The sequence below is a fragment of the Taurulus bubalis genome, assembly GCF_910589615.1.
Source record: "Taurulus bubalis genome assembly, chromosome: 21".
NCBI lineage: Eukaryota > Metazoa > Chordata > Actinopteri > Perciformes > Cottidae > Taurulus > Taurulus bubalis.
This window is the reverse complement of record NC_136609.1, coordinates 7337531-7362226: the sequence shown is the minus strand read 5'-3', so window position 1 is coordinate 7362226 and position 24696 is coordinate 7337531. Positions and strand designations below refer to the sequence as shown.

The 24696-nt window shown below is 45.2% G+C and overlaps 2 protein-coding genes across 2 annotated transcripts; one reads left to right on the top strand and one right to left on the bottom strand.

Annotated features, from left to right (window-relative positions):
- Positions 1-2235: 2235 nt before the first annotated feature.
- On the bottom strand, positions 2236-15000 carry LOC306752911 (transmembrane protein 163a; the record flags this gene model as incomplete). Its single annotated transcript, XM_079236741.1, has 8 exons — positions 2236-2296; positions 2738-2879; positions 3267-3378; positions 6813-6909; positions 8233-8324; positions 8422-8465; positions 13804-13923; positions 14823-15000. 8 exons carry the CDS (start codon positions 14998-15000, stop codon positions 2236-2238), a joined length of 846 nt encoding a protein of 281 aa, XP_079092867.1.
- Positions 15001-17249: 2249 nt separating this feature from the next.
- On the top strand, positions 17250-24433 carry ccnt2b (cyclin T2b; the record flags this gene model as incomplete). The annotated part of the gene is made up of 9 exons (XM_079236546.1): positions 17250-17407; positions 17945-18026; positions 18113-18241; positions 19170-19230; positions 19404-19466; positions 19640-19685; positions 21814-21977; positions 22284-22354; positions 22445-24433. 9 exons carry the CDS (start codon positions 17250-17252, stop codon positions 23465-23467), a joined length of 1797 nt encoding a protein of 598 aa, XP_079092672.1. The 3' UTR covers positions 23468-24433.
- Between the last annotated feature and the right edge of the window lie 263 nt (positions 24434-24696).

Genomic DNA, 24696 nt, shown 5'->3' with positions numbered 1-24696 from the left:
CACAACTTTAAAATACCACTTGTATTCAAATAAAAGTCCTTAAATGTGACAACACAAATCAATACGCCGGCGCATCTGCGCGCCGCACAAACTAGTCCCACAGCGCCGTGTACATTCGGTCACAGTCCTCCCTCCTGCTCTCCAGCTGACGCTCCACCTGATGATTACATTCATGCTCCGCCGTCACCAAACACTGAGCGGTGCGATTTAAGGCTTTGGAGTCAGGAAGGAGCCCGATGGGATGGAAAGAAATGTCAGTTTTTGATCCATGTTGATGGAATACTAAGTATATACGAATAAATAACACTAATACACATAATTAACAGCCTCCTCCTCACTGTGCTACAGTAACTCACTTTTGTGCTTTTACACATTTAAATTTCAGGGTAAAACTAACTGCCATAAAAAATAAAAAGCTGCTGTGGAGCGTCTAACACAGAGACTTACTTCAAAATATCCTCTGAAAAAGGTCAACACAAGTCACCATACGGGGGTTCCCTTTTAAATCCCGAAAACAAACGGCAGCTCCAGATACGAGAGGCCATGTTGACACAGTATATGGAATGTTGACTTGTGTGTTGTCCAAAACCATCACTGCCCGCCGGGGTCGGTTCCACTGCAAACAGTGATCGGTGGGAAAAGTGACGAAGCCAAAAAGATTAAACACGGCTCAGTTCATCAGATTTCAGTGTAAACCTCTGAACTGGTTGGAGACGCTGGGACCAGTAGTGGGCGTCTCCTGTCAACAACTTGAACAATCAGCACTGAAAGTGGAATCCTTCACAATATACTAACTTAAAATATTCACAGCTGGCAGAAATTAAAGTGGTCAGTTCTCTACAGGTACGTCTCGGTCCTGGTCCTTCAAGCCAGACCCAATATGGTGGGAACATGACCTCAGAGTCCCAACTCCCCAAATCTAATCTAACAGATTCCAGGGACTGGTCTCCAGACTTCTACCCAAATGAACCGGGGACAGAAGCTGCCTGACATCATCCAGACTAAGAAGAAACCTTCACACATCAAGGGTCACGGACCAAATTTGTGAAATTGGCTAAACGAACACACAACCCTCCACCTCTGACACACCGGCTCACCTAGTGTGAAAAGCAGGGAGTCCAAAGAGCTTTGACTAATCAATCAATCAATCTAGCTCAATTATAATAAACAGGTTATGGGAACTTGTAACGAGGAGAAACGCAGTGAGCATATGTGATTGTCTAATTATAATGACTATTGATCTAACTCTCTCGGGTGTTAGAGATCTGGCTGCTCTTTTTTTGGCTCTGGCAGCCTTTGACTCGAGTATAAAGATCATATTGTGCAAAGAGGTTGTATCTCCTGTAAACTGAGTGCAGGAACTTTCTGTATCAGCTGCACAGTCAAATATATTCATCACGTGCAACTTCAACTTAAAAAAGAAAAGAAAAGGTGGCAACCTGAAGCTACTGATCTGCTGTTTACCTTCCAGTGACGCGGAGGCTGAGTGAGGTCATCGCTCTCTGGATGCCAAAAGATTTTTATCGCCCAGGACTGGCGCTGGCATCGCGCTGCTGAAACGGAGCCAGCTCCAGGCTCCCGCCACAACACTCTGATAAATATTGTGTATAGTAACTAACGTGTTACCGAGCCTCTCTGTGTGCTCCCCATTGCCAAACAAGCCTTGTATTGGCGTCATAAAGAAAAGGTAAAACTATTAATCCTCCACTGCTACATCGACTCCATCCATCAGTCTCACCTGCCACACGAGCGCTTTATAGCAAAGGCCTCTAAGAACCATGGGAAACATAAACTGCAGTGTTTTGACAGGGCGATGAGGTGTAACTGAGGTACTGTACATCAACTTGCTGCAGAAAATATCTAAAATAAGCGTTGCCTCTCAGGAGTTGTGGACTCTGGTGTCCATGTGTCTCCCGGACGCCGCAGTGCGAGCTCGTCTCTGTCTTCTACAACGGAGTCGAGTTGCTTTGCTTTGCCTCCCTCCATCTTTAACCATCTTGTTTAAATACGGAGGCGTGAAACAACAGACTTTTAAAAGACAGACAAATATATATTATATGTACCAAGTTGTAAAACACTTAAAAGGCGGCAGGAATTTGATCCATCATCGGTCCTCGGTTCCAAAGAATGTATCGACACTGAAGCCCCGCTGGCACCCCGAGGACTCGATGAGATTGTCTGTGGAGAGCGGGGGCTGTAACTAACTCCTCCCTCTTCCTCTCCCTTCGCGGCCCGTCACTCAAAGCGCTCGTAGTTCCTGGTTTGCCGGACCCGTGGGACCATGTCGAGCAGCAGCCTGCGGTACAAGAAGAGGAGGAAGCAAAAGACAAACGGGGAGTTGATGCGAGCGCTTTGATCCCCACGCCGACTCAGAGGTAAAATGGACACACATTGATTTGATGTTTTTGCTCAAGGCAGAGAATCTCACTGCATCCGCAGTGAGGATACAACTCTTCATCCGAGAGCCCACCGGTTCCAGGAGTACTGTGTCTCTGGAGAAGGTTAGGCATCATTGTTTTGTGCTTAATTTCAATTGGTGAACCGAAAGCTGCTGTTTGTGGAGAGCAGTGATAGCTTGATTTAGACGGGGCGACTGTATAGAATACTATCATCTGCATACAATTAGACTGCTGGCTGAATGATCCTCCCTTTACTGGTTATATGAATGGAGAACAGACCCGGTGCTAATATAGAACTCTATGTGATCATATCATCAGCACCTCGAGGGATCACTTACTTGACTCCATAGGAGAAGATGATGAGGCCTATGAGGACGCCTATTGTCCCATCCAGGTACCACACCTGGGGCTCATGCTTGAACACTTCAGCGCTGATGAGAATGGAGAACCCCATGACTCCTCCCACCAGTGAGTTGAAGCCTGGAAAGACAAAACAGCAGCTCTTGTTTTTTGTTTGTGAGACAAAATAAAGAAAACACATCTACAGTCAGTTGATGAGGGTTTTGTAGTCCAGAGGACATGAGGAATTGCCTACTGTGGCCTCTAATAGTGCATGGAGTGTGTAGCGCTGGGCATGACAGATTCTTTAAATGCCTCTTATACCTGACGATACTGTGAGCACCAGCATGCGCAAGTGTCACAGACATGTTCACGGATACGTGTGACAATAGAAATACAAATAACTTCTCATGCTATATACTATATGTCACACTATGATGCTGTTGCAAGGAAATTCCTGCGTTTAGTCCATAACCGTTTCTACCTATATGTGGCAGACTATTAGAGGGTGTTTGCGTGTGCACCTACCATCAGTGATGAGGGCCCGGCTCGTGAGCACTCTGCCGAGCATGAACTTGATCACAGCCAGAGTGATGCACACCAAGCCGCTGACAATGGACACACTGAACAGGAAGTCATCCTGAGGGAGAAGGAAGGAAGAGAGACAGTTGGAGTGATGGTTTATTTCTATTTTATGACGCGCTCGGTCTTCGTTGTCCGGTTACATCACTGGTGTCCCACAGGGTTCGATCCTAGAGCCTCCCTCAAAGGGCAGGACTGGCAGGTCCACACGAAAGAAGTCGGTTATGGTATAGTTTGTAAAAGAAAAGGTTTAAAAAAATAACAGTATGTCAAAAAGGTTTTTAAAATATGGTCATAATATGTCGAAAGATGTCACAAAAGGTCAGAGTAGAGTATGTTGGAAATTGTGATATAAAAGTAATGTAAAAAAATGCCCCCAAAAACAAAAAATATAATTTGACATAGTAAAAAAAAGTCCCCAAAGTGTTTTAAAAGTAATTGTATAGTATACCGAAACAAGGGGAAAAAAGGTCAATGTATAGTATTGCAAAAAAGTTCATAACAAGGTTATTGTATTGAATGGTAGTAAAGTATGTTAAAAACGGCAACAAAAAGAAAGTCATTATATAGTATGTTGAAAAAAGTTAAAAGAAAGTCATAGTGTAGTACGTACAAAAAAAGTATATATATATATATATATATATATATATATATATATATATATACACACACACACACATACACACACATACACACACACACACACACACACACACACACACACACACACACACACACACACACACACACATAAAAAGGTCAAAGTATCGTACATTCATGTCTGTCGAAAATGTCATAATTTTATCCAATTAGACATGTGTGAACATGTCATAATTAGCTAATTCTTAGCTAGTTGAGTTATGGCCCAAAACGCCACAGTGACCCAGATATGACCAGTTCTTCCTGGAGTCCAAGTGGATATATATATATATTTATTTATTTATATATAGACATATATGGGCGTTACCACCTCTGAAGAGCTTTCCTCCAGCCATCACCGGTGTGTGAGTCATCACACTGAGCTCCCAAAGCTCTGATTTAATCACCTATTCCGGCAATTATCTCGAGCTCATGAAACGCTCGGCCCCTTCCCGCCTCGTCCTCTGAGAGAACTTTTAGCTTTCTTTCTTGTCACACCTATTGTGAGTCACTGGAAGGAGCGTCAGCTAAAAGACCTGAAATGTAAATGCACAAAGGACGGATGGAGGAGATGAAGGGGGGGTGTCTGAGAAAAGAGAGCGGAGCGCTGCAGAGCACTCAGTGCTTCTGCGGCAGCATTAATATTGCACTATGGCCTTGGAGCCATGAAAAGCTACTTTGGCGAGCTCGCAGACATCAAAGGGGAGATGGAGAGAGAACCAGCTCGCTGCATCGGCCTGAGTCAGTGCTGTGACTCAGCGGGGAAAACAACACCTTCAAAAGGGCATCTCTTCACAACACTGACCACATGGGGACCAACCACCGCGTCCAACAAACACAGACATGTTTCAAATGGGAGCTATCCATATTTTCGTCCTCACTGCAGCTGCTTCACAGTAAAAGACCATCTTCAAAATCCAATATTCAAAACACCTGGTGTACCTTTATGAGGAAAACTTCTTAACATTCTCACACACACACCCACACACACACACACACACTCACACACTGTGTTTGACATTTACATTTGACTTCCAGAGGTCCTTGTCAGGCGGGCCAACGAGGGCATCGTTTATAAACACGAGCAGCGTTCATAGCGATGATTGGATGTGGAGGAACCTGTTTAGACACGCACCTGGTGGCTTTTGGCCGGCGCGGCGTGTGGAATGTCCTCAACTCCCAGAGGTCACTGCAGCCTTTCTAATTAATTTCACATCATAAGAATTCACAAACCAGTGATGAGCCCGACCACTACGCCTTCGTTTTGGACGCTAAACGACATTAATTGGGCTCAGAGGACGAGCCGCAGCAGTCAGGTGTCAAAAAACAAACAAGCCCGCCGCCCTTCCTCTCTGTCTCCATCCTCCTCTTCGTCGCCGCAGCATACCTAAGCAGCTGCTTACCTTATTAACATTTCATAGCGAGGAGAAGGAGAGGCTGTGAAAACAAACCTCATTTTCCAGCGCCTGCATACTGAGTAGTGGAGGGCTGTGAAGCATTCACATGCCCTCTCATATATATATGAGCTGTGCTCCTGTTCTGCAGCTGATGCAGAAGTATGCACAAAGAACAAACTGATGATTTAATGACTTTTATTGCCCTATATCCTCATATCCAAGCTCCTCTATAACGCATGTAATCACACATGTGAGGCTCGAACAGAGAGCAACAGTTATGTCTTATTTACAAAAGCACACCAGAGTGAATTAGATAATAGAGCAAAAGTGGAAAGAGACAGCGAGTCTCTGTGGTAATTCAGCATAATGATCCAATATTTACTCATCCTCCTCATCGTCATCGCTCAGATCCTTTGACGCCATTTCTAGAGAGATGACTATTGCTCGGCAACAGGACAGTTAAACTATTTCAGGATCTGTGAAAGCGCCCGAGTCTTCACGCCTGAGCTTTGTGACATTCTTCATCCAGCAGCAGCAGCAACACTGACACACACACACACTTTTCAATCACATAAAGCTTTACTTGGGCAGGCCGCCCAGGTACCCACAAGCATATTTTGTAAATATTTGAGCATTACATCATCTTTATTTGTATCAGTCGGAGAGAATGACGCGATCCTTGACCCGTTAACTACTGGACTACTGGTTTAGGACGCAAACAGGGAGCGGGAAACACTGCCTCCTCAACACAACACTTAAACAAACTTCATCCAGACTTCACTCGTGATTTTCCAGAGCCAGGACGTCCCATCTGTTCAGTAACAGCACTGAGCTGCTCCTCTGGGCCTAAAGCGCCGACTACGTGAGGGTCGTCTTGTCAGATGAACCGCCAGGTCAAACTCACGTCAGCAGCTTCATGCAAATCACATAAATAACGGCCTGCATATTGTTTGTCTTGGACACTGAGAAGTACTCGCATATTGAGAGGATATTATTAGAAAAAGGCACGAAGCCAACAGGGCTTTTTTTAGGATTTCTGAGAGAAAATCCTCGTCTATGGCAGACTCGTGGTGTTACAGCATGGGGAACAGACGGCTGCTGGCGGGACAAAGTGTTTTTTATCTGGCCAGGATTTAATAATAATAATAATAATAGCCTTCGTTTTGGCCGCTAAATTACATTAATTGGGCTCAGAGGACGAGCAGAGCAGCAGAAGTCAGGTGCCGAAAAGCGTTAAGTGACCCTGCTTGACTGTTCAGTTCACAGTAATACAGATGTTGAAGCGATGACATAATCTGTCCCGTATGGTGGACGCTTTAATCCACAACTCACCTCCAACTCCAGTTTGAATCGTATTCTGAGCGATAAACTCTGTGATGTCATATAAGACAAGAGCATGTGGTCGTATGATCTCATGCTCTCATACGGCCTTGGTGATTAACGAATAACTCCTTACCACTTCAGGTAGCAGCTTGGTGGCCAGGTCGTGGATGGCCTTACCCATAATGCACAGGGAGGACAGGATGAAAACCACGCCCAGGATGACACAGGCTCTGCGGAGGAGAAGAGACTGGAGTGAATGAGAGAACCAGGCAAACAAGAGAGAAAAACTACACTTTCCTCAAACGATCCTGGATGACGGTTAACTGTCACACTGGTGTACGGGGCGAAGAAGCTCTGGGAAGACTGGGAAGCAGCAGATGTCCTTTAAAAATCTCTACCCAATTAACACGGTCTCCAGGGAGACCAAAACAAACAAAACCACTGGAACGTATGCCCCGGTCATGCATGGCTACCGGCGTGTGTTCAAGCCAGAAGGCTGCTCTCCAGGCTTTGACCGGATGAGGTAACCACGGCAACACCCAACATCACTCCAAGGAGTCCACGACACACACACACACACACACACACACACACACACACACACAAACACACAAACACACACACACACAGCATCCCCAATACCAGAACAACAACTGCGGCGAGAACGACACGTCTATTATCTCAAAAAGGTGGGTGTGGTTTCCTTTTTTAAGACAACAGCGTCTCATTCCAACATTAGCCACGGTCGCGTGAATCAAGGCGTTGTTGTTGTTGTTGTTTCGTCTCGCTTTGACATCTCGATGCTTGTTACCTTGGCAACCGCCCTGTACCTGGGCATCGCTGCTCAGCCGAGTCTCCTCTAACAAACACAGGCAGACGTTACGGAGAATATCACTGGTTCTCTGGTTGTGAGGAGTTTGCCTCACTAGCTGTGTGTGTGTGTGCGTGTGTGTGTGCGTGTGTGTGTGTGTGTGTGTGTGTGTGTGTGTGTGTGTGTGTGTGTGTGTGTGTGTGTGTGTGTGTGTGTGTGTGTGAGATGGTTCCATCTGATTCATTCAGTTTTGAGTGAATTTATTTTATCCTCAAGATCAGCTGGTTCAGTCCTGTCAGTGTTTCTTCTCTGGTAAACGTCCCCCACCTGCTTGCCCTCACCATTCAGCCGGCTCTGAAAAGGCCCACCTGACCTCCACACACACACACACACACACACACACACACACACACACACACACACACACACACATCATTCTCAACAGGTACAGATAAGACGCGAGGCGATCGGTCCCAGCGGGGCCGAGGCTGACAAAGCTGAAGAGACCCTTTATCTGACACACACACACACACACACACACACACTTGGTCATATGTGTGGCTTATAGTTATTCTAGGACAATAATATATGATTATTCCAAGGAAGATCTTCCCTAACACTTCATTCATACATCATTTGAATCATTTTAATGCCTGAGATTTATGGAATTGAAAACTTTTCCAGGCCTTTTAAGCTGCAGCTGGATCTGATTTGCTCCGGGGCGATCGGTGACGGCACTCACATGTATTCACGGTGTGCCGAGTGGACGGCTGCGGCGTTGCTGTACCGCCACAGAACGATGGCCGAGGACAACACGTCCAGCACGGCGTCGAACTGTATGGACACACACCCATACACACACAGTTACAGTGTTACACTCTCTCCAGTAGCACTTGGGGAAGAAGTGGAGGACTTTTTACGGTCGACTTACGGCAAATCCGAACGCTGACGCGCTGTGGCGCATGATGGAAACAGCTGCAAAGAAAAACAAAGAGATATTAAGTCAAATTACATTTAAAGTGGAACTCACACACACATCCATCCATCTTTAATCCCCAATCTTCTGATATATAGGCATGGATTCTGCTTATGATGTGATGAGTGAGTTTACTCTGTCGTCTCTTTTCCACAACACACTGTGTTCCATCGCCTCGTGCAGAAAAGCACTAGCAGGAAAGTCTGTTATTTTGCAGGAGCACTAAGCAAGATGGATTCCCGTCACTGTCTGCGCACATGAACAAAACAAAAAGGGGGGCTGGCTGTTTTGGCCCGCTGATAACGAGCTGTAGATGTGTTGAAAACATGCAATCATCCGCACACCTGCAATGGCGGGGGAATTGGGAGGAGACGGAAGGAGAGACGAGCGAGATGAAGATGCAGATAGATGGAGGGGAGGGATCCTCCCAGGTTTATTTTTAGCGACGCTCACTGGGGGCCAGACACTCAGCCTGCATGCAGAACACAGCCTCCCTCTCCCTGTAACTCCACTCGTCTCGCTCTGCTGCAAGGATACTGGAATCATGATTCCTCCATCTCTCCTCCCCTCCCCCTGTTTTTCTCTCCTCCTGCAGTCTCCAACGCTCCTCTTTTCTTCATCCATCCTTCAAACCATTATTGTTTCATCTCTCTCTCTGGGCTGAAGGAGCAATCGTCCACTTCCACGGACCGAAATGAAAACAGAAATGAAGTCTGCCTTCGCGCAACATTTAAACATACATGAACAACCCTTGAATACAAATGAGTAGGTGGGATGTTTTTTTTTTATCATACCAGAGATCTGCAGGGATGCGGCAGAGAAGCACAACTACTGATCCTAAAATAATTATCTGTACAACAACTTTAAGCCACACCAACAAGCAAACAAGATCACAACAACCTGTTGTGTCACAGGACCCCCTCATTATTTCTGAGTGATTAAAATGCCACAATAACGGCAAAAAATATTAATAAAATACTACAATTATTTATATTTCAATATTAATTCATCTTGCTGTCATGTAAACGTTTAAATAAGAAACATTTTAAGGTTTGCTTAGCTCTGACCTTTTGGAGGGACTTTAAGAGCTCCTTTTTCCACCGTGCCTGTGTACACATTATCCACTTTGTACTTGCCTTCAGTTAAAAGCACTTCATTTAAAAATATGTTTGAAAAGCTGCAAAAGCCAAATAACACACTGTGTGTACAGGTTTGTCTCTAATGTTTGATTTTAATGCTTCTATCTCCATAAAGACCTTGTGTTCTGGTCCATAAGTATTTGGACTCTGTCACCATTTTTATAATGTTGCCTATTTACAGGACTGCAATGGATTCTAAATAAAGTACTCAACATGTAGTTGAAGTGGAGACGTTCAGCTTTATTTCAATGGATATAACAACAATATGGCATTAACTGTTTAGGGATTACAACCATTTGTACACAGTCCCTCATATTTTCAGAGGCTCAGAAGTAATTGGACAAACTAATAGTAGTGAATATAATGAGCATTTTTAACACTTGGAGGGAAATCCTTTGCAGTCAATGATTGCCTGAAGTCTTCCACTCATTGTCATCACCAAACTAATATCTATTCAATGTCTTTGCCTTGAGAAGCTCTTGGGCTGTTTTCACAGTATGATTTGGGTCATTGTCCATCTGTACTAAGACGCGCAGTCCAAACAGTTTTGCAGCATTTGGCTGAATCTGAGCAGATAGTAAAGCCCTGAACACCTCAAAACTCATCCTGCTACTTCCATCAGCTGTGACATCATCAATGAGCACCAGTAGCCCAGTTCCATTGGCAGCCATACCAGCCCACTGCCTCTTCCTTTCCTTTCTTGGTTTCATCTTCCAAAGAACCTTCATCTAAAGTGGATCAGGCTCATTCTGGTGTTTTCAGGTAAAGACCTTTTTTATCTGCTTAATTTGTCCTGAAATAACGAGGGAACAGGCCATCAAACCATTTATAAGACAATTATCCAATTACTTCTGAGACTCTGGTGAATGTTTTGTTATGTCCATTGAAATAAAGCTGAAACTCTACACTACCACATATTGAGTGCGTCATTTAAAATCTGTGTAAAGTCTTAAAAATAAGAAAGATTGTGTCGCAGTCCAAGTTCTTGTGGCCCTGACTGTACATACTGTAGGGAGCCCTGTGAAACTAGAAACCAGTTTAACTTCAATATTTAAACTGGGAGCACGTAGTGTGTATGTAGCATATGAAAGGAAAAACAGATCACACAACCTCATCTTTAAACATCCTGGGTGGAGATCTTCTCCAGACTCTCAGTGTGGTTACAGACCAGTGGCAGAGCAAACAGATCTTGACAGCAGGGAAACAGAGCGGGACGGTGTGGACGTCGAGGTGTCACGCATGTCTGCCAGAGTTGGCATAACAAGAAGCAGAATGGAGCAGACGTGAGGCTTTCGACGCGCCAACGCTCTTATTTTCCATGGTAAACTCCTGCTTTCATGCTATTTTAGACCATATTTTAGTTGGTAGGGATCTCATTTGGGATGGAAACCCCTCCTCCCCAAAGACCAATCATGACTTGGTGGCCAAAACTCAGAAACACATCCTCCTCCTCCTCCTCTTCTTCCTCCTCCTCCTCCTCCTCCTCCTCTTCCTCCTCCTCCTCCTCCTCCTCCCTCGTTCCCTCTTTGATTCCCCGTCTTTTTTCCTCTCCTCCCGGCTCCTTCATTAGGCGCCGAGAGAAGAAACCGTGTGTAAATGAGTCTGCAGTTGTCAAAGCCGAGCCCCGACGACGGCTAATTGGCTGCCGAGAAAGCCGGCTGGGTGTCAGCGGGGACGGAGCTACAGCACACACACACACACACACACACACACAAAGTCTATCACCCCCCCCCCCCCCCCCCCCCCCTGCTCATCCCATCTGACAAGAAGAGGAAGATAAAACGCCGTCCGAGCTCTGCCGGTCTATTGGCTGTTTCTGGAGCCGTTTATGCTCATCAGTGGAGCTCTTCGCTGTCAACGTTGTTTTGTTCTTTTCTTGAAGGATTGGTGGACTGATGGTGTTTTGTCTCGCTGGGCTGTTGTAGCAGTGCGTGCACATTGTAACGAAAAGCTGCGGCGAGTGGCTCCACTACATTTCCTCTCATTCCACTCAGCTCGACTCGGTTCTTTTAAGTTTCTCAGACACCAGATGGTCAGCTGGATGTGACATGCTGGGTCACATGACACCAAACTCCTGAAGATGAGTGGGATATCCATCTGCTCATCTCTGTGCCAAAAAATCTAACTTTTGCTTTGAGTAAAGTAGAGCCAGTAGAGTTGAGAATGTCTAAAGACGGTTTCCCCTCCAGTTGTTCTGCATAGATAGCAGCAGCAATGGGAGTCGCTCTCATGCACCACACTCGGTGAGGCCGACTGGGCCAAAAACTAAAATGCAACGTCTGTACGAGACACTATAACCTGCAGCTGCCCGCCACGAATAACATTCCCACACACACTCTCACAGATATGCCAAATGTTTGTACACTGCTAATGTTTGACAGGGCCCGACACCCAGCAGCCATCATTCTGTCCCGTGTAGCGCTGCCGGGGGACGGACCGGCACCCAAAAACCCACCGACCAGCGAATAAGTGTATTTCTCAAAATGCAGAATTAATACTTTGATAATAAAAATGTAATAAATCAGCCTCCTTTGTGTATGCGTGTTCTATGTAACATCTAAATGACGCTGTAAAGGCAATGCTTTTGCTTCATATTCTCTTCACCCCATATAAAAACAATAATAAGGGACCAAACTGGACTAACTCATTATCTCTTCAGAATTCTGACCAAGCGTCACAGTGTTCTTCCTACGGCAGGAATCCATTAGTTTCTTCCTTTGAACGATGTTTTATTGATGCCGTAACCTCATGCGCTTATAGAAGCAGATGTGTCAAGAGAGGAGTGTGATGTTAACACCTGGTTTAGAAACAGGATTCTCACCCGCTTAAAATGCTCTTGTTTACAATGGCAGTCCCTGGCTTGTTGCCAAAGAGCCGGTAACAGATATACAGAAGCGAGTGAACGAGTGTTTGAGGAGCGGTCACGCTACTTGTTTGCTAATTAATGTTCTTTCTCACTGCAGTATCGAACAGGAAGTTGCAGGCAGAACTAAGAGGAGGCGTTGCACAGCTATGAAGATACGAGCGACTCAAATCGATGACGTGATCATCAACAAGGAATATGAAATGTTTAGCACTGATTCAATGTTTTTAAATCACATTAACTTCACAAAAATAGAATAAAGAGGAAGAAATAAATGACTATGTGGGGCTGGACCCCCATTTGCAAAGAGCAAACCTCTTCCAGATTGGAAGGTATTTAGTACAAAAACAACCCAACACACAGAGAAGGAGGTTGGCCTTCCAGTCCTGCTTCCCTTCCAGCGCTTCCTTATCAGAACAGGAAGTGGGCAAAATGTTTGAAACAACACGGACCGAACTCAGGAAGAGGCTCCGATTTCCAAAACAAAACGTCTCCTCACTACTTCACGACCTGCTGGGTCGCCTCAAGAAGTCTGACCCGAATAATCGAATTCCAATTCTTAATTTCATCCTCAAACGAGACTCCCAATTAATTATTGAACCGCTGAATGTTCTTCCCTCCTTCCGCCTGTATTTCTCTGGGGAGCGTCAGAAATCGAAATAAACCAATTATGTGTGCGTAATGACGAAGGCTGCGAGTCGGATCACCGGTCTCATGAAAAGCATGTCTGCATATATTCTGAAAACAAAAAGGTATTATTTCTCGCGGTTATCAGTCTCCTGCATTACAGGAAACTCCTATCTGCAGAGCGATGTTGCAGCAGAGCTCGTCCTCTTCTTGTGTGCGTCCGGCGAGCGCACTAATCTGCATTTTACTGCAGAGCAGGAAGAGGTTGAGTAGTGTGGTGGTGTCGACAGGCAAGAGGGAACAGAGTCTGTGATGTTTTTAAAGATATCTGACACATTCGTGTCGACCTGCCTCCGAGTCTCTTCGAATGTCTTAATCATCTGCAGGGTCGTTAAACTGGACATAACTGGAATTAGATCTACAAAGTGGATCCCTTGCATCCCAAATTAGAACTAAAAGAGAGGGAACCTTTGACATGCAGCGACATTTATACAAAACAAATACAACATTTTAACTGATGCAAACATCTGAGAGACTCAGAAAGTCAAAAGCAAGAAGAAATCGGTGCGTCCACGCAGAAAAAAATGAGAGAAATCAAACTGCTTATTTGGATAACTTGAGAGTGAAAGTGGTGGGAGACTAAAGGTTTTGGGTTTTTGTTGTTTAATCAAGGTGTCAGGTGTCACACTAGTCTGAGACCTTACTCACTGAAAGCGGCGATGGCCAGGATGATCGTGATCACTATGGAAACCCAGGACACCCACAGAGCTTTCTTGCGGTAACTCTGCGCTTCGTGGGGCTTCAGACGCATGCTGCTTTCCAGGAGACCTGCAGACAACGACACAGGGCACAATGACACACGACGTACAGACTCACTGCTTTAAAGTTCAGTTTCCAGGTTTAGAAAATGTGCATATGTATTAATGTAATAATAAACAGAAGAGCATGACAGTGACTTAAATCATATGGAGTTATTGTATATTTCTAGAATACATGGAGCTTCTAGATCACAAAAGTACTTGGGTTCATACTCTGGGGACTATGAATGTCTGCATCAGGTTGATGAGACATTCCAGTCCGGACCAAAGTGGTGGATTGAAATGAAACCACATGAGAAGTTAGGTGCTTCCCAACTAAACACTGCATTTTGTAAGAGGTCACACACCAGAAAAGATCCTGTTTGACCTTTAAAGAGTAACTTGTATCCTTTGTATTTTTTTGGAGTTAGTAAATTACACATCTACAGCCACTTTATTACTCCATCAATTGATCCTGGTCCCGTTTCATATGCGTTATTTTCCCTTTCCCAGAGAAAAGCCACTTCTGTTGTCCAAACACAGTTAAGTACCAGTTTGGTACACGACTATGGACTCGCATGAGGCTTGAAACGTGTTCAGAGTCGTCCATTAAAATAAGCATCAAGTCTGCTTTTGTTTTAGCCACAGTTACAGGATTGTTATGACGTAATATTGAACGGGCACCAATCTTCTTTTGGCACCCTTATAATAATAACTATAATAATAAGAGTGGAGTTTGATAAATGCATCCATTCCATTACAGTGACAAAGATATTGCCCATATGCATGACATATCTATTATAGCGTAGGTCAATATCAGATCACTTGCCAGCTCTGTGAATAATGTATCATATTGACCACAACGTTAAGATTACAGTCAGTTATATCAAGTGTGAATGCTGTGAATAACTTTCAACACATCTCGCCTACCTCCGTCCTCCACGCTGTCCGTTATCTTCATCTCCTGGTCCATCTTGAAACCTTCACCCTTACTTTCTGCGCCGGGCTGCTGCTCCTCCGTCTGCTCGCACTGCCCGCTCGCCGCCGTGGGGTCCACTGCAGCCGGGTCCGGGACGGCGCTGTGGTCCGGCGCGGTGGCGTCCGTCATCTTCTCGGCTGCTCCGGTTGAGTGAGGCGCTCGAAAAATGTCACACCTGAGCGAGAGGTGCGGGCTTCTTTACTGGGGAGACTCCCGGAGACGGAGACGGGGAGGAGGGGAAGGGGAAGGGAAGACTCCTTTGCAGGGCTGCGGGTCCAGGTGCGCCAAGTTGCACGAGCGCGAGGCGAAACCAAACCGGAAATTAATGATGAACTTCAAAACAAACGAAAAGAGAGAATGCGAAAATGTATGTTTTGTTCAAATAGAAAATACATCGGAGCCTTTTGTTTGTGTTCGGTAGGTGTTTTAAGTACGATTCAATTATTTTAGAGTCAGATAGGATTGGGTATTATACTCCAACACACATGTATTGTACTGTTTTGTTGTATACTGTTTTGTTGTATACTGTTTTGTTGTATATATTGTATTGTATTAATTGTTGTATATATTGAGTATTTTTTGTGTCTCAAATGTAAGTTGCTTGCTACTGTGAAAAATGAATTTCCCCTTGGGGATAAATAAAGTATCTATCTATCTATCTATCTATCTATCTATCTATTTGACATACAGAGAGTTGCTAGTTACATTTATTTTTAACATTAGTCGGTACAATTCTGAATCCACAACTTTTCATTTCTAATTCAATCGTTTTATATTTAAGCACTGGTTAACTTCTTAGGCTCACTGAAACGGCTGCATTCTTCTTTCATCACTTTCTAAAACGTTGTAAGGTTAAAGTGTTGCGGTTTCCATTGAAAAGAAACCGACTTGCTCTTTATTTTGAAGGCGGTAACCGGTACCGGTGTCAGCTTTGCTGCTGTCCAAACTGCAGCTCAGTCTGGACGAGCAGCAGCGAAACAAAAAAAATCACAACAGGCTGCAATTTGGCGACGTCGTGAAAATAGCCACACCTGAACTCTAATTACTACGAGTTCACGACACCTGTACAACAGTACTGCCGCCGCGCGTGCGCGCCAGCGCGGTGGAAACAACCGTCCCAAGTGGAGAGCGCGAGCCGGCGGACTCACGTGCGCTGCTTTAGTGGTCAAAACAAGTTAACCACAACGGGGTTGTCCTCGTGAGCGGAAACCCACTTAGCCTAAACATCGTTATTTCCTCCTCGTGGAATGTTTTTCTTTTAAATAATCTGTATTGGTCCTAGAAGGCAGCGACAGGTCCAATGAGGCTGAGAGGAAAACAGAAGCCGAGACATTAAACATGTTGACATTTCCTGTACAGACTCCGGCTGTATGTATAATGGTCATGCAGTAGGCTTCTACTATAAACACACCACTTCACATGTTCTTTGTTTTGATCACCTGAGGGAGGTTTCGCTTGACGCGCATGACTTTTGTTCTCGGTCTCTGCTGCCACTTAGTGGTAGAAAGAGAGTACTGCAGGCCAGAGGGCGCTATGGGTCTTATGATAATTAAGACATTTTAAAAAATGTCATGAAGAAGCCACGTCTAAAGCCACAATTCAACACAAACCACTTCAGATGTGGTCTGGTTCTCTAATCGTGTTGATTAAAATACACTCAAGTCTTTGCTCTACATAATAATAATAATACATTTAAATTATATAGCGCTTTTCATGGTACTCAAAGACACTTGACAAAACATTTTTAAATCGTCATATAAGCTATACAATAAAAGCAGATAAATACAAATAAAAACAATAAGAACAGGGAGCACACAATCACACATTAAAAGCAGTTCTGAAGAGGTGTGTTTTGATTTGTGTTTTGAATATGGGAAGGTCCCCCAAATTGCAGCCATAAAACAGGCCAGAGGCTTGATGGCGAATATTTGGGATAGTTACATTTTTACAATCGACATGCACCAACTTTCAAAGAAATAGTGGTACAAATGAAATAGCTTACACATGTTTCTAAAGGCTCACAATAATGCAAAACACAGTTGTGACGCCCAGTGGCCAATCCGGATATTTCAACCTTAATTACTATGTTTTCTTTGCTAAATCAACCAGGAAAACACCAGACGGATCTTCAAAGGAGCAAAGCACACCGACCTAATACATCTGAAAGAACCCATTTTGTTGAGGACATACAGCGTAACCCCATACAGCATCAATAACACATGGCAACGATGGGTGCTGTGTGCACCGTCGACCACTAGGGGCGCTGTTCACAAGCGGACTAACCGGTTTTAATAATGTGCTCATCTCGTCCTTCCGGTGCCCCCGTCGCCCCGCTCCCTCCCGATGCTAGCACCGTCGGGCTTGGCTGTGGGAGCGTAATGGCGGTGCACCGGGGACCCTCTACGAAATGGCTCTTCACCCGGGAGCAGCTCGAGAACACGCCGTCTCGCCGCGGCGGCATCGAGGCCGACAGGGAGCTCTCGTACCGGCAGCAGGCCGCCAACTTAATCCAGGACATAGGCCAGAGACTCAACGTGTATCCTTTGAGACGCAGCGGCTAGCTGACCGGCGGACGGGTTAGCTCGATCAAGCGTTAGCGTACAGGATGGTGTTGGCAGGGGTGGTTACAATTCATATTTTAACTCTGGAAACACACACGAAGCCTCTCTCTCTGCCACGTCCACGACTCTCGGGCACAGCCCGGTTAACGGAGCTCAGACTGCATCGGGTTTAGCTAGCCGGAAGCTAAAGGCCCGTCTGCTAGCTTAGCTATTGTTTTGTCTCTTTAGACTCCGATTCCATTGTTAGCTTCGTGTCTAATTATATCAGCGACAAATGATCACTGGTGCTGGTTGTACGTGTAAACTATGCATGTTAACACGTTATAATTGGGTTATTACATATGTATGTGCGTTGAAGCTCATGAATTGGTTCTGGGGTTTTAACCTGCATGATGCACGTTTTGCTAGCTCTCTACTCAACGCTAGCTCGATGCTAACGTGTCGAGGTGGCCTCACTGAGACCGTTAGTCACTGCATATTTTACTGTGTATCCTCCTTAACCCGATACCCAGGTCTCAACTGATTATCAACACTGCTATAGTATATATGCACAGGTTTTATATGATCCACTCCTTCAGCAAATTCCATAGAAACGTAAGTACTACTGCAGTGTTGGCTGATCCCATAATTAGTGGCGGCACCGGCTATGAAAACTGAACTGAGGTTTTTTCCCCTCCTAGGTCATTTCTCAGACTACGTTGTTCCTGGCAGCTAAAGTTGAGGAGCAGCCCAGAAAGCTGGAGCATGTCATTAAAATAGCCCATGCCTGCATTAACCAACAAGAGCCAGCTATAGACACTAAGAGCAATGTAAGTAACGTTAAACCACGACGGGGGCGCTGGCTTTGGATTTGATGGCATTTACTCCGTTTTGGAGAGAAAAGACACATTTTAACTGCAGCAACAGCACAACTATTTTGTCAATGGGTTAATTGTTGAGAGTAATTTGTTTAAGCAAGAATGCCAGCTTCTTAACAGCAAGGACGTTTCTGCATTTCTTTGTCCAATGTGCGTCAAATTGTTGGAACAAACAAGCAATTAAAAACCTCACCTTTTGGCTCTAGTAAATAGGTTTACTTCATTTTCTATAATTGTTTGAGATTTAATAGACCAATTGAATAATGAACAGTTACGAATAATGGTTAGTTGTTAAGACAATTTGTTTGAAGCCGCCTCTGCTTCAATCTGATAGATGTAACGTTGACGCACACAAAAAAAGATGATTGTCAACTGTACGTCCTAAATTGAAGGTACTGTTTGCAATCCTGTGCTTTGTCTGCCTTATTGCCCACATTGACACCATTTGTTGTAGGTAGCAAGGACAAAGCTTTTGGTGCCCCTTGGTTGGCAGGATATCCCACACGCTCAGTGGGCTGCAAAATATACTAGTATTTATACAGTTGGCAGCCTCTGCTGGCGGCTGTTCCCTTCTTACACGTTCATAATATGATGCACAGGAACAATGCACAAGTCTAAACATGTCTTTTCAACTTGGCTTAAATCAATGCGATGCTGCATGAGCGCAGATAAACTTAAATATTCACCACACATATGAGCATACAGGATTTTTCACAATTTGAAGTCTTCAAACTGAACGATAAAAGGAGCAGGACTACCTCTTCTAATCACGGTTCTCCACTACTCCTTTATAGTTTTCGGCTTCCAATGCTTTTAATTAGTCGGAATGCTGACAAGTTGAACCAAGCAGATTTCAAATTCCTTCATTGATATTTTCCAGGCATTCCAGCAGCAGACACAAGAGCTTGTAGCACTGGAAACTATAGTGCTGCAAACGCTGGGTAAGTGTTACGACAGCTATTTGTGTCTGTTTTGAATTACAGTACAGCCAGCCACTAGCGGCATTCGTGTTTAGTTACTTATTTTAACGAACATAAACCACAACGTCACACTAGACTTGTTGTTGTGCTGGCGCCAGTGGCTGACCATCTTCCTTCAACCTCTTTTATTGCAGGTTTTGAAATAACAATCGATCATCCACACACGGATGTTGTGAGGTGTTCCCAGCTAGTGCGAGGTACAACCGGCTTTCTCAGCTTGCTCCCAAAGAACTGTTTTCAAAATGACCGTCATCAATTCACTCTAAATGTTAATTATTTCCCTGCTCTTTTGAACAACGCAATGTTGTGCCAACGTGTAGTCAGAGTGCAACGGCTCAGTCCTAAAATGAACTTTCTCCTTCTCTTACAGCAAGCAAGGATTTGGCACAGACTTCCTATTTCATGGCTACCAACAGGTTATTATCCTGTTCCCATTATTGCACTGTAATGGCACACTATAGCTTCCTGTCCTGCAGGGCCCCCCTTCCTGTGTCCAACGCCCTGTTTGCGCCTGGGTCCCCGGGAACCCCCATGTGGGGAAGTACCGGCCAGGCTGCTGTGTGCGGTGTATTGTACAAGGGCTCTGTTGGCACAGAGGGGTTGAATGCACAATGTGGAGTGTAGTGGTGCTGTTTACCTCTCATGGTTGTTTGGTACGGAGTGCATATGTCTAAAGAAAGAACTCAAATGGTAGCCTGAATATAGATTGCCACTAAAGATTCTTAAACTTATAGAGTGCTTTGGTAAGTATAGTTTACAGTTTTTCAATTTTGTTTGCACATTTGTCACCCTAAAAGAGCTAACAATGAAACCGCCAAACTACACTGCAAACTGAATGCTTGTTCTGTGTGATCATGCAGTTTTGATAAGAAAATCTAACCGTAGTTTTAATGTATTTGTATTGTAAAGATACGCTACATAGTCATTCTGACTTGACATACATGGAACTCCTAATTTTGATATTATTGTGCTGTTATTTCACTTTTTTGTTTTTACAGAGGCTGCTAGTTTGATATGCAAGTCTGAGAGATTGATGTTCCCAGCAGATGATGGTAGATAGGAACTCATAATTTGGGGTTATGCACAAAGAATCCAGGTGGAAGTTTAGTGAATAATATCAATATCTGAGCGGCGTATCTCCGAGACTTGGCAAGATTACAGAAGTGGCCAAAATGTCTGTTTGGGGATATGTAGCACATAAGACTGTAAATACTATATTTACCTGAATGCCACCTACTATTTTTTTATCTTTGAAATGCAACTCCCATGAACACCAAAATACGCCATCGTAATTTCTGCTTTGCATCTTAAGAGTGCTGCAAAACAGCGGCGTTGTACCTTTGCTCAGCACGAGACATCGTACTTCTTGTACGGCGGTGTGATTCTTGATAAATACGAGCTTCAATCCACAGGAGCCAGTTTGTGGTGTAGTTTGGGATCCAGGTGCAGAGAAAGTTAACCGTAGAAAACATAAAGCCTTCTGCTCATTTGTCTTGACGACCAGCGGCCGCGTTTCTCCGTCTTTAAGTTCCCACGTTTGATGTTGTGAAGTTTCGAGTAAAAAAACGCACATTTTAAACTAATTCATTTGTTTCTTATGCCGTGTTCACACCAAAAGAGGTGTGAATTTTCGCAACACTTTTTCGCCTGACTTTACTCGCTCGACTTTATGTGGTTAGTTCACTTTTTCGTAACCATTTGCTGCAGAAAGGGGGCGGGGCTTATCTCCGTGGCTACTCTGTGAAAATATTTACCATTTCTGCCATTCACCATTGCAATAACCACTAGTTCTGCTTTATACTTGTTGAGGAAGTCCCACAAACGTGGGAACATCAAACGCCCCCGTGTCTGGGTTCATAATATTATCCGTAGTCGCACACAGCTCCGACTCCTCCAGGACGAGTGTCTGAATGAAACCGTTTCCAGCGCTCCTTCAGCGGACCAGCAGCAGTTTGATTCAGTGACGGCGGTGACGACAGGCGGAGCTTCTCAACGCCGATTGGCCTTCGCAACTCAGCGTCGGGCGAATTCTTCGCCGGAAAAGCGGATTTGCGAATATTCGCAACACCGTTTCGCCTCTATTGCGCTGTCAGGCGAAAAATTTGCTTTCCCGCAACCATTCTCACCTGTACATTGATTTAACATGTAACCTACTCGCGCGAATATTTCGCAACTCTTTTGGTGTGAGCACAGCATTAGTATTAATTTCCTGCTCCATTGAGAAACACTGTTTTTAATGTTTTATAATTTCCCCCCTTTAAAAAAATTAAAATCCGAATGATAAGTGGCCAAATTCAGGTTCAATATCACATGAAAGTGTGCGTGTGTCATTCATAAGCTTAGAAGATATCCTAATTTAGCTGCCCCTGTGCTTTGAGGTAAGGGTGTGTGTATGTGATGTGAATATATTAGTCTGATTGTCAGAGAACTTTGCCTCGTTAAATGGTCTAAAATGTTTATAGTGTGTGTGTTGTTGTGTAAAAGGCCTCCAGCTGACGGCCGTCTCTTTCTCCTCTGCTTTTCTCCCCCTCCCTCCCCTTGCAGTTTGCACCTCACCACCTTCTGCCTGCAGTACAGGCCCACGGTCGTCGCGTGTGTCTGCATCCACCTCGCCTGCAAGTGGTCCAACTGGGAGATCCCCGTGTCTACGGACAGCAAACACTGGTGGGAGTATGTGGACCGCACCGTGACGTTGCAGCTGCTGGATGGTGAGAGCTCTTTAGCACTGTGTATCCGTCTCGTAGAAAGAGCTTGAGACTCTTTTAGGGAGGGGAGGCTATGAGTGTGTTCACTTTCCCAATAACTCGAGCTGTTTTCCCCAAATAAGTCCTGGAGTTTTTTTATTTGTCTCCCTGCTATTGAAGTTGCTCCCAGGCATTCCCTACCGACATTGCCTCATCATATGTAGCCAGTGTATAGCAGTCTGAACCCCAATCCTTCGCTATCAGCAGAGTGTTAGTGACGTGTTGGCACTGAGCTGCAGTATCACTGACGGCTGTCTTCACTGTTTTCAGAGCTCACACACGAGTTTCTTCAGATCCTGGAGAAGACGCCCAGCAAACTGAAGAGGATACGAAACTGGAGGGTAGGTCCTTAATACTTGTACGAGGGCAGGTGACGCAGTGTGGCAGCTTAGGACCAGTTCAGTATCTTATGTTGAGTTCTGTGTTTTTAGGCTATTCAAGCAGCTAAGAAGCCAAAGACAGAGGGCGGCCAATCGGTGGATAGTGCCTACCAGGGGACGGCCTTAGACGGCCTCCCTGGTGTCAGCAACTCCTTCTTCCCCTCCACCTCATCGGACTCCTCGGACATGAACTCCCTCAACAACATCGCAGCCTCCTACGGATCCTACCAGCCGCTGAGCGACCACTTCCCCGAGCCGCACCTCTCAGACTTCGCGCTGGTGAAACACGAACCCAAAGCCGCCGGAGGTGCCGCCGCCGGCGGCAAACACCAGCAGCTCGCCGCGAACGCGGCCGCCGCCTTTTTGCGGCCGCAGAAAGTCTTGACTCTGGAAAAGTACAGGGAGAAACACGCGGCGGCGGGGGACCAGGCCTCGCAGAACGGCGTGAAGGACGAGATGGGAGCGGACATGTACCCGGCCGTCTCCTCACACCACCACAAGAAGCGCTCCCAGGCGCAGCAGCACACGGGCGATGGCCGGAGAGAGAAAAGCAGCTCAAAAAAGGCGCGGCAGCCCGGCGCGGCTTTCGCCGAGAACGGCTGCGCCACGGGCGAGGAGCTCAAGATGAGAATCAAAGTCTCGTCGGACCGCCACGGGGGCTCGGAGCAGGGCGGGCCTCTGCCCGGCAAAGACAAGCACAAAGAGCACCGCCACTCCAAACACAGCCACTCGCACCCGTACGCCCTCAGCGGGAACAGCAGAGGGACGATAGAGAACGCCTCCTTGTCTATAAAAGCGCCCGACGCGGGCTCGTCCGGCTCGTCTCGCAAGAGGCCCCACTCTGACGCCGGCAACCACAATCACAACCACCACTACCACTCGTCCAAGAGCGGCCGGAGCAAAGGCGGCCTCGGCTCCTCCCACTACTCGGCCGAGAGCGGCCAGAGGGGGATGGAGCACCACGGCCACGACGGCAGCAACGGCGTGCTGCCCGCCAACGGCGAACACACAGACTACAAAGACACTTTCGACATGCTGGACTCTTTACTAAGTGCCCAAGGAATGAACTTGTAACCCTCGGAGAGTCTCCGCGGTGTTGTCTAGAATAAGATATTACCATGTTTAAAAGAATTTTAAAAAGAAAGGAATTTATTTGTCTTAAGTTATCGCAATTCTGCATCGCCCTCAGTCATGTCCACACACTGATTATTGACGAGTCTCGTGAAGCTGTCAAAAAAAAAGTCAAATGATATGCACCGCGTGCTACTAGCTTACAGCGAAAATAAGTTTTATGGCTACGTGGCTGGAATAATGAGATTTTAAACCTTCTTTTAGCTGACATGATTTTAATGTGCATGTTTGAAGTCACACAAAAGGGAAGGCAGTGCTAGTGTTCGCAGCCGTCGCGACCGTTTACAGACAGTTGTGTTTTTGTTTTTTTTTGTATGTTGAGACATTTTGTTCCACTGAAAATCTCAGGTCTTTAACTTTTTTGATATAAGAACGAATCTTCCTCTGTGTGGGTTTCATTACCTGTATCCGTGGAGATGCATCACCTCGTCCGTTTGCTGTCCGTCTTAGGAAACGCGGTCTGCTTACCTTTTCAAAGAGGGCATCAATAGTTAAAAAACAATACAAATGTGAGACAGACCCCGTTTGCTGTCTGTCGGGACGTCCAAGGCCGCGCCTGAACTTAATGTGCAGACTCTTTCTGGAGCTACAATGAAGTTTACGTTACATCTGCTGTGAAAGTGCATTTAAGATATATAATATCGGCTACAATTGCGAAACGGCCCTGTGATTGTACCTCGCCGATCGCTATACAGTATGATACATGTTATTAACTACCAGAAAATACAGATCTCTACAATAAGAGTGTGTGTATATAGGACTGTAGTTGAGATTTCAACCTGTTGGTTTGTTGCATCGGTCCAGACCTTCCTCCATTCAGTGTATCCTGAGGTCTTAAGCAGACTCTGTATTGATGAAAGTGTCCTCGATTTATGTATTGAGAGCCCAAATAAAGGTGTAAAAGTCCTTTTTTACACATCACAGCGATTTTTCTCTTCTGAAGTGTCTGATGTGAAGCCAGAAATGTGGATTTAGCCTTTGTTGTTTGGTTGGGAAGGGTGAACAGGTCTTTAAACATAACAAAAAGCTGAAGTTTTTAACCAATTAATTTCTCAGTTTATTCCTTAAAATGTTGGCGAATAGTTGAACAACACAAGTTCACAGACACCATGGTTCAAATGTTCAAAGGAGCGAATATTACATTTTACAAGTTTAATCAGTGAACTCTCACA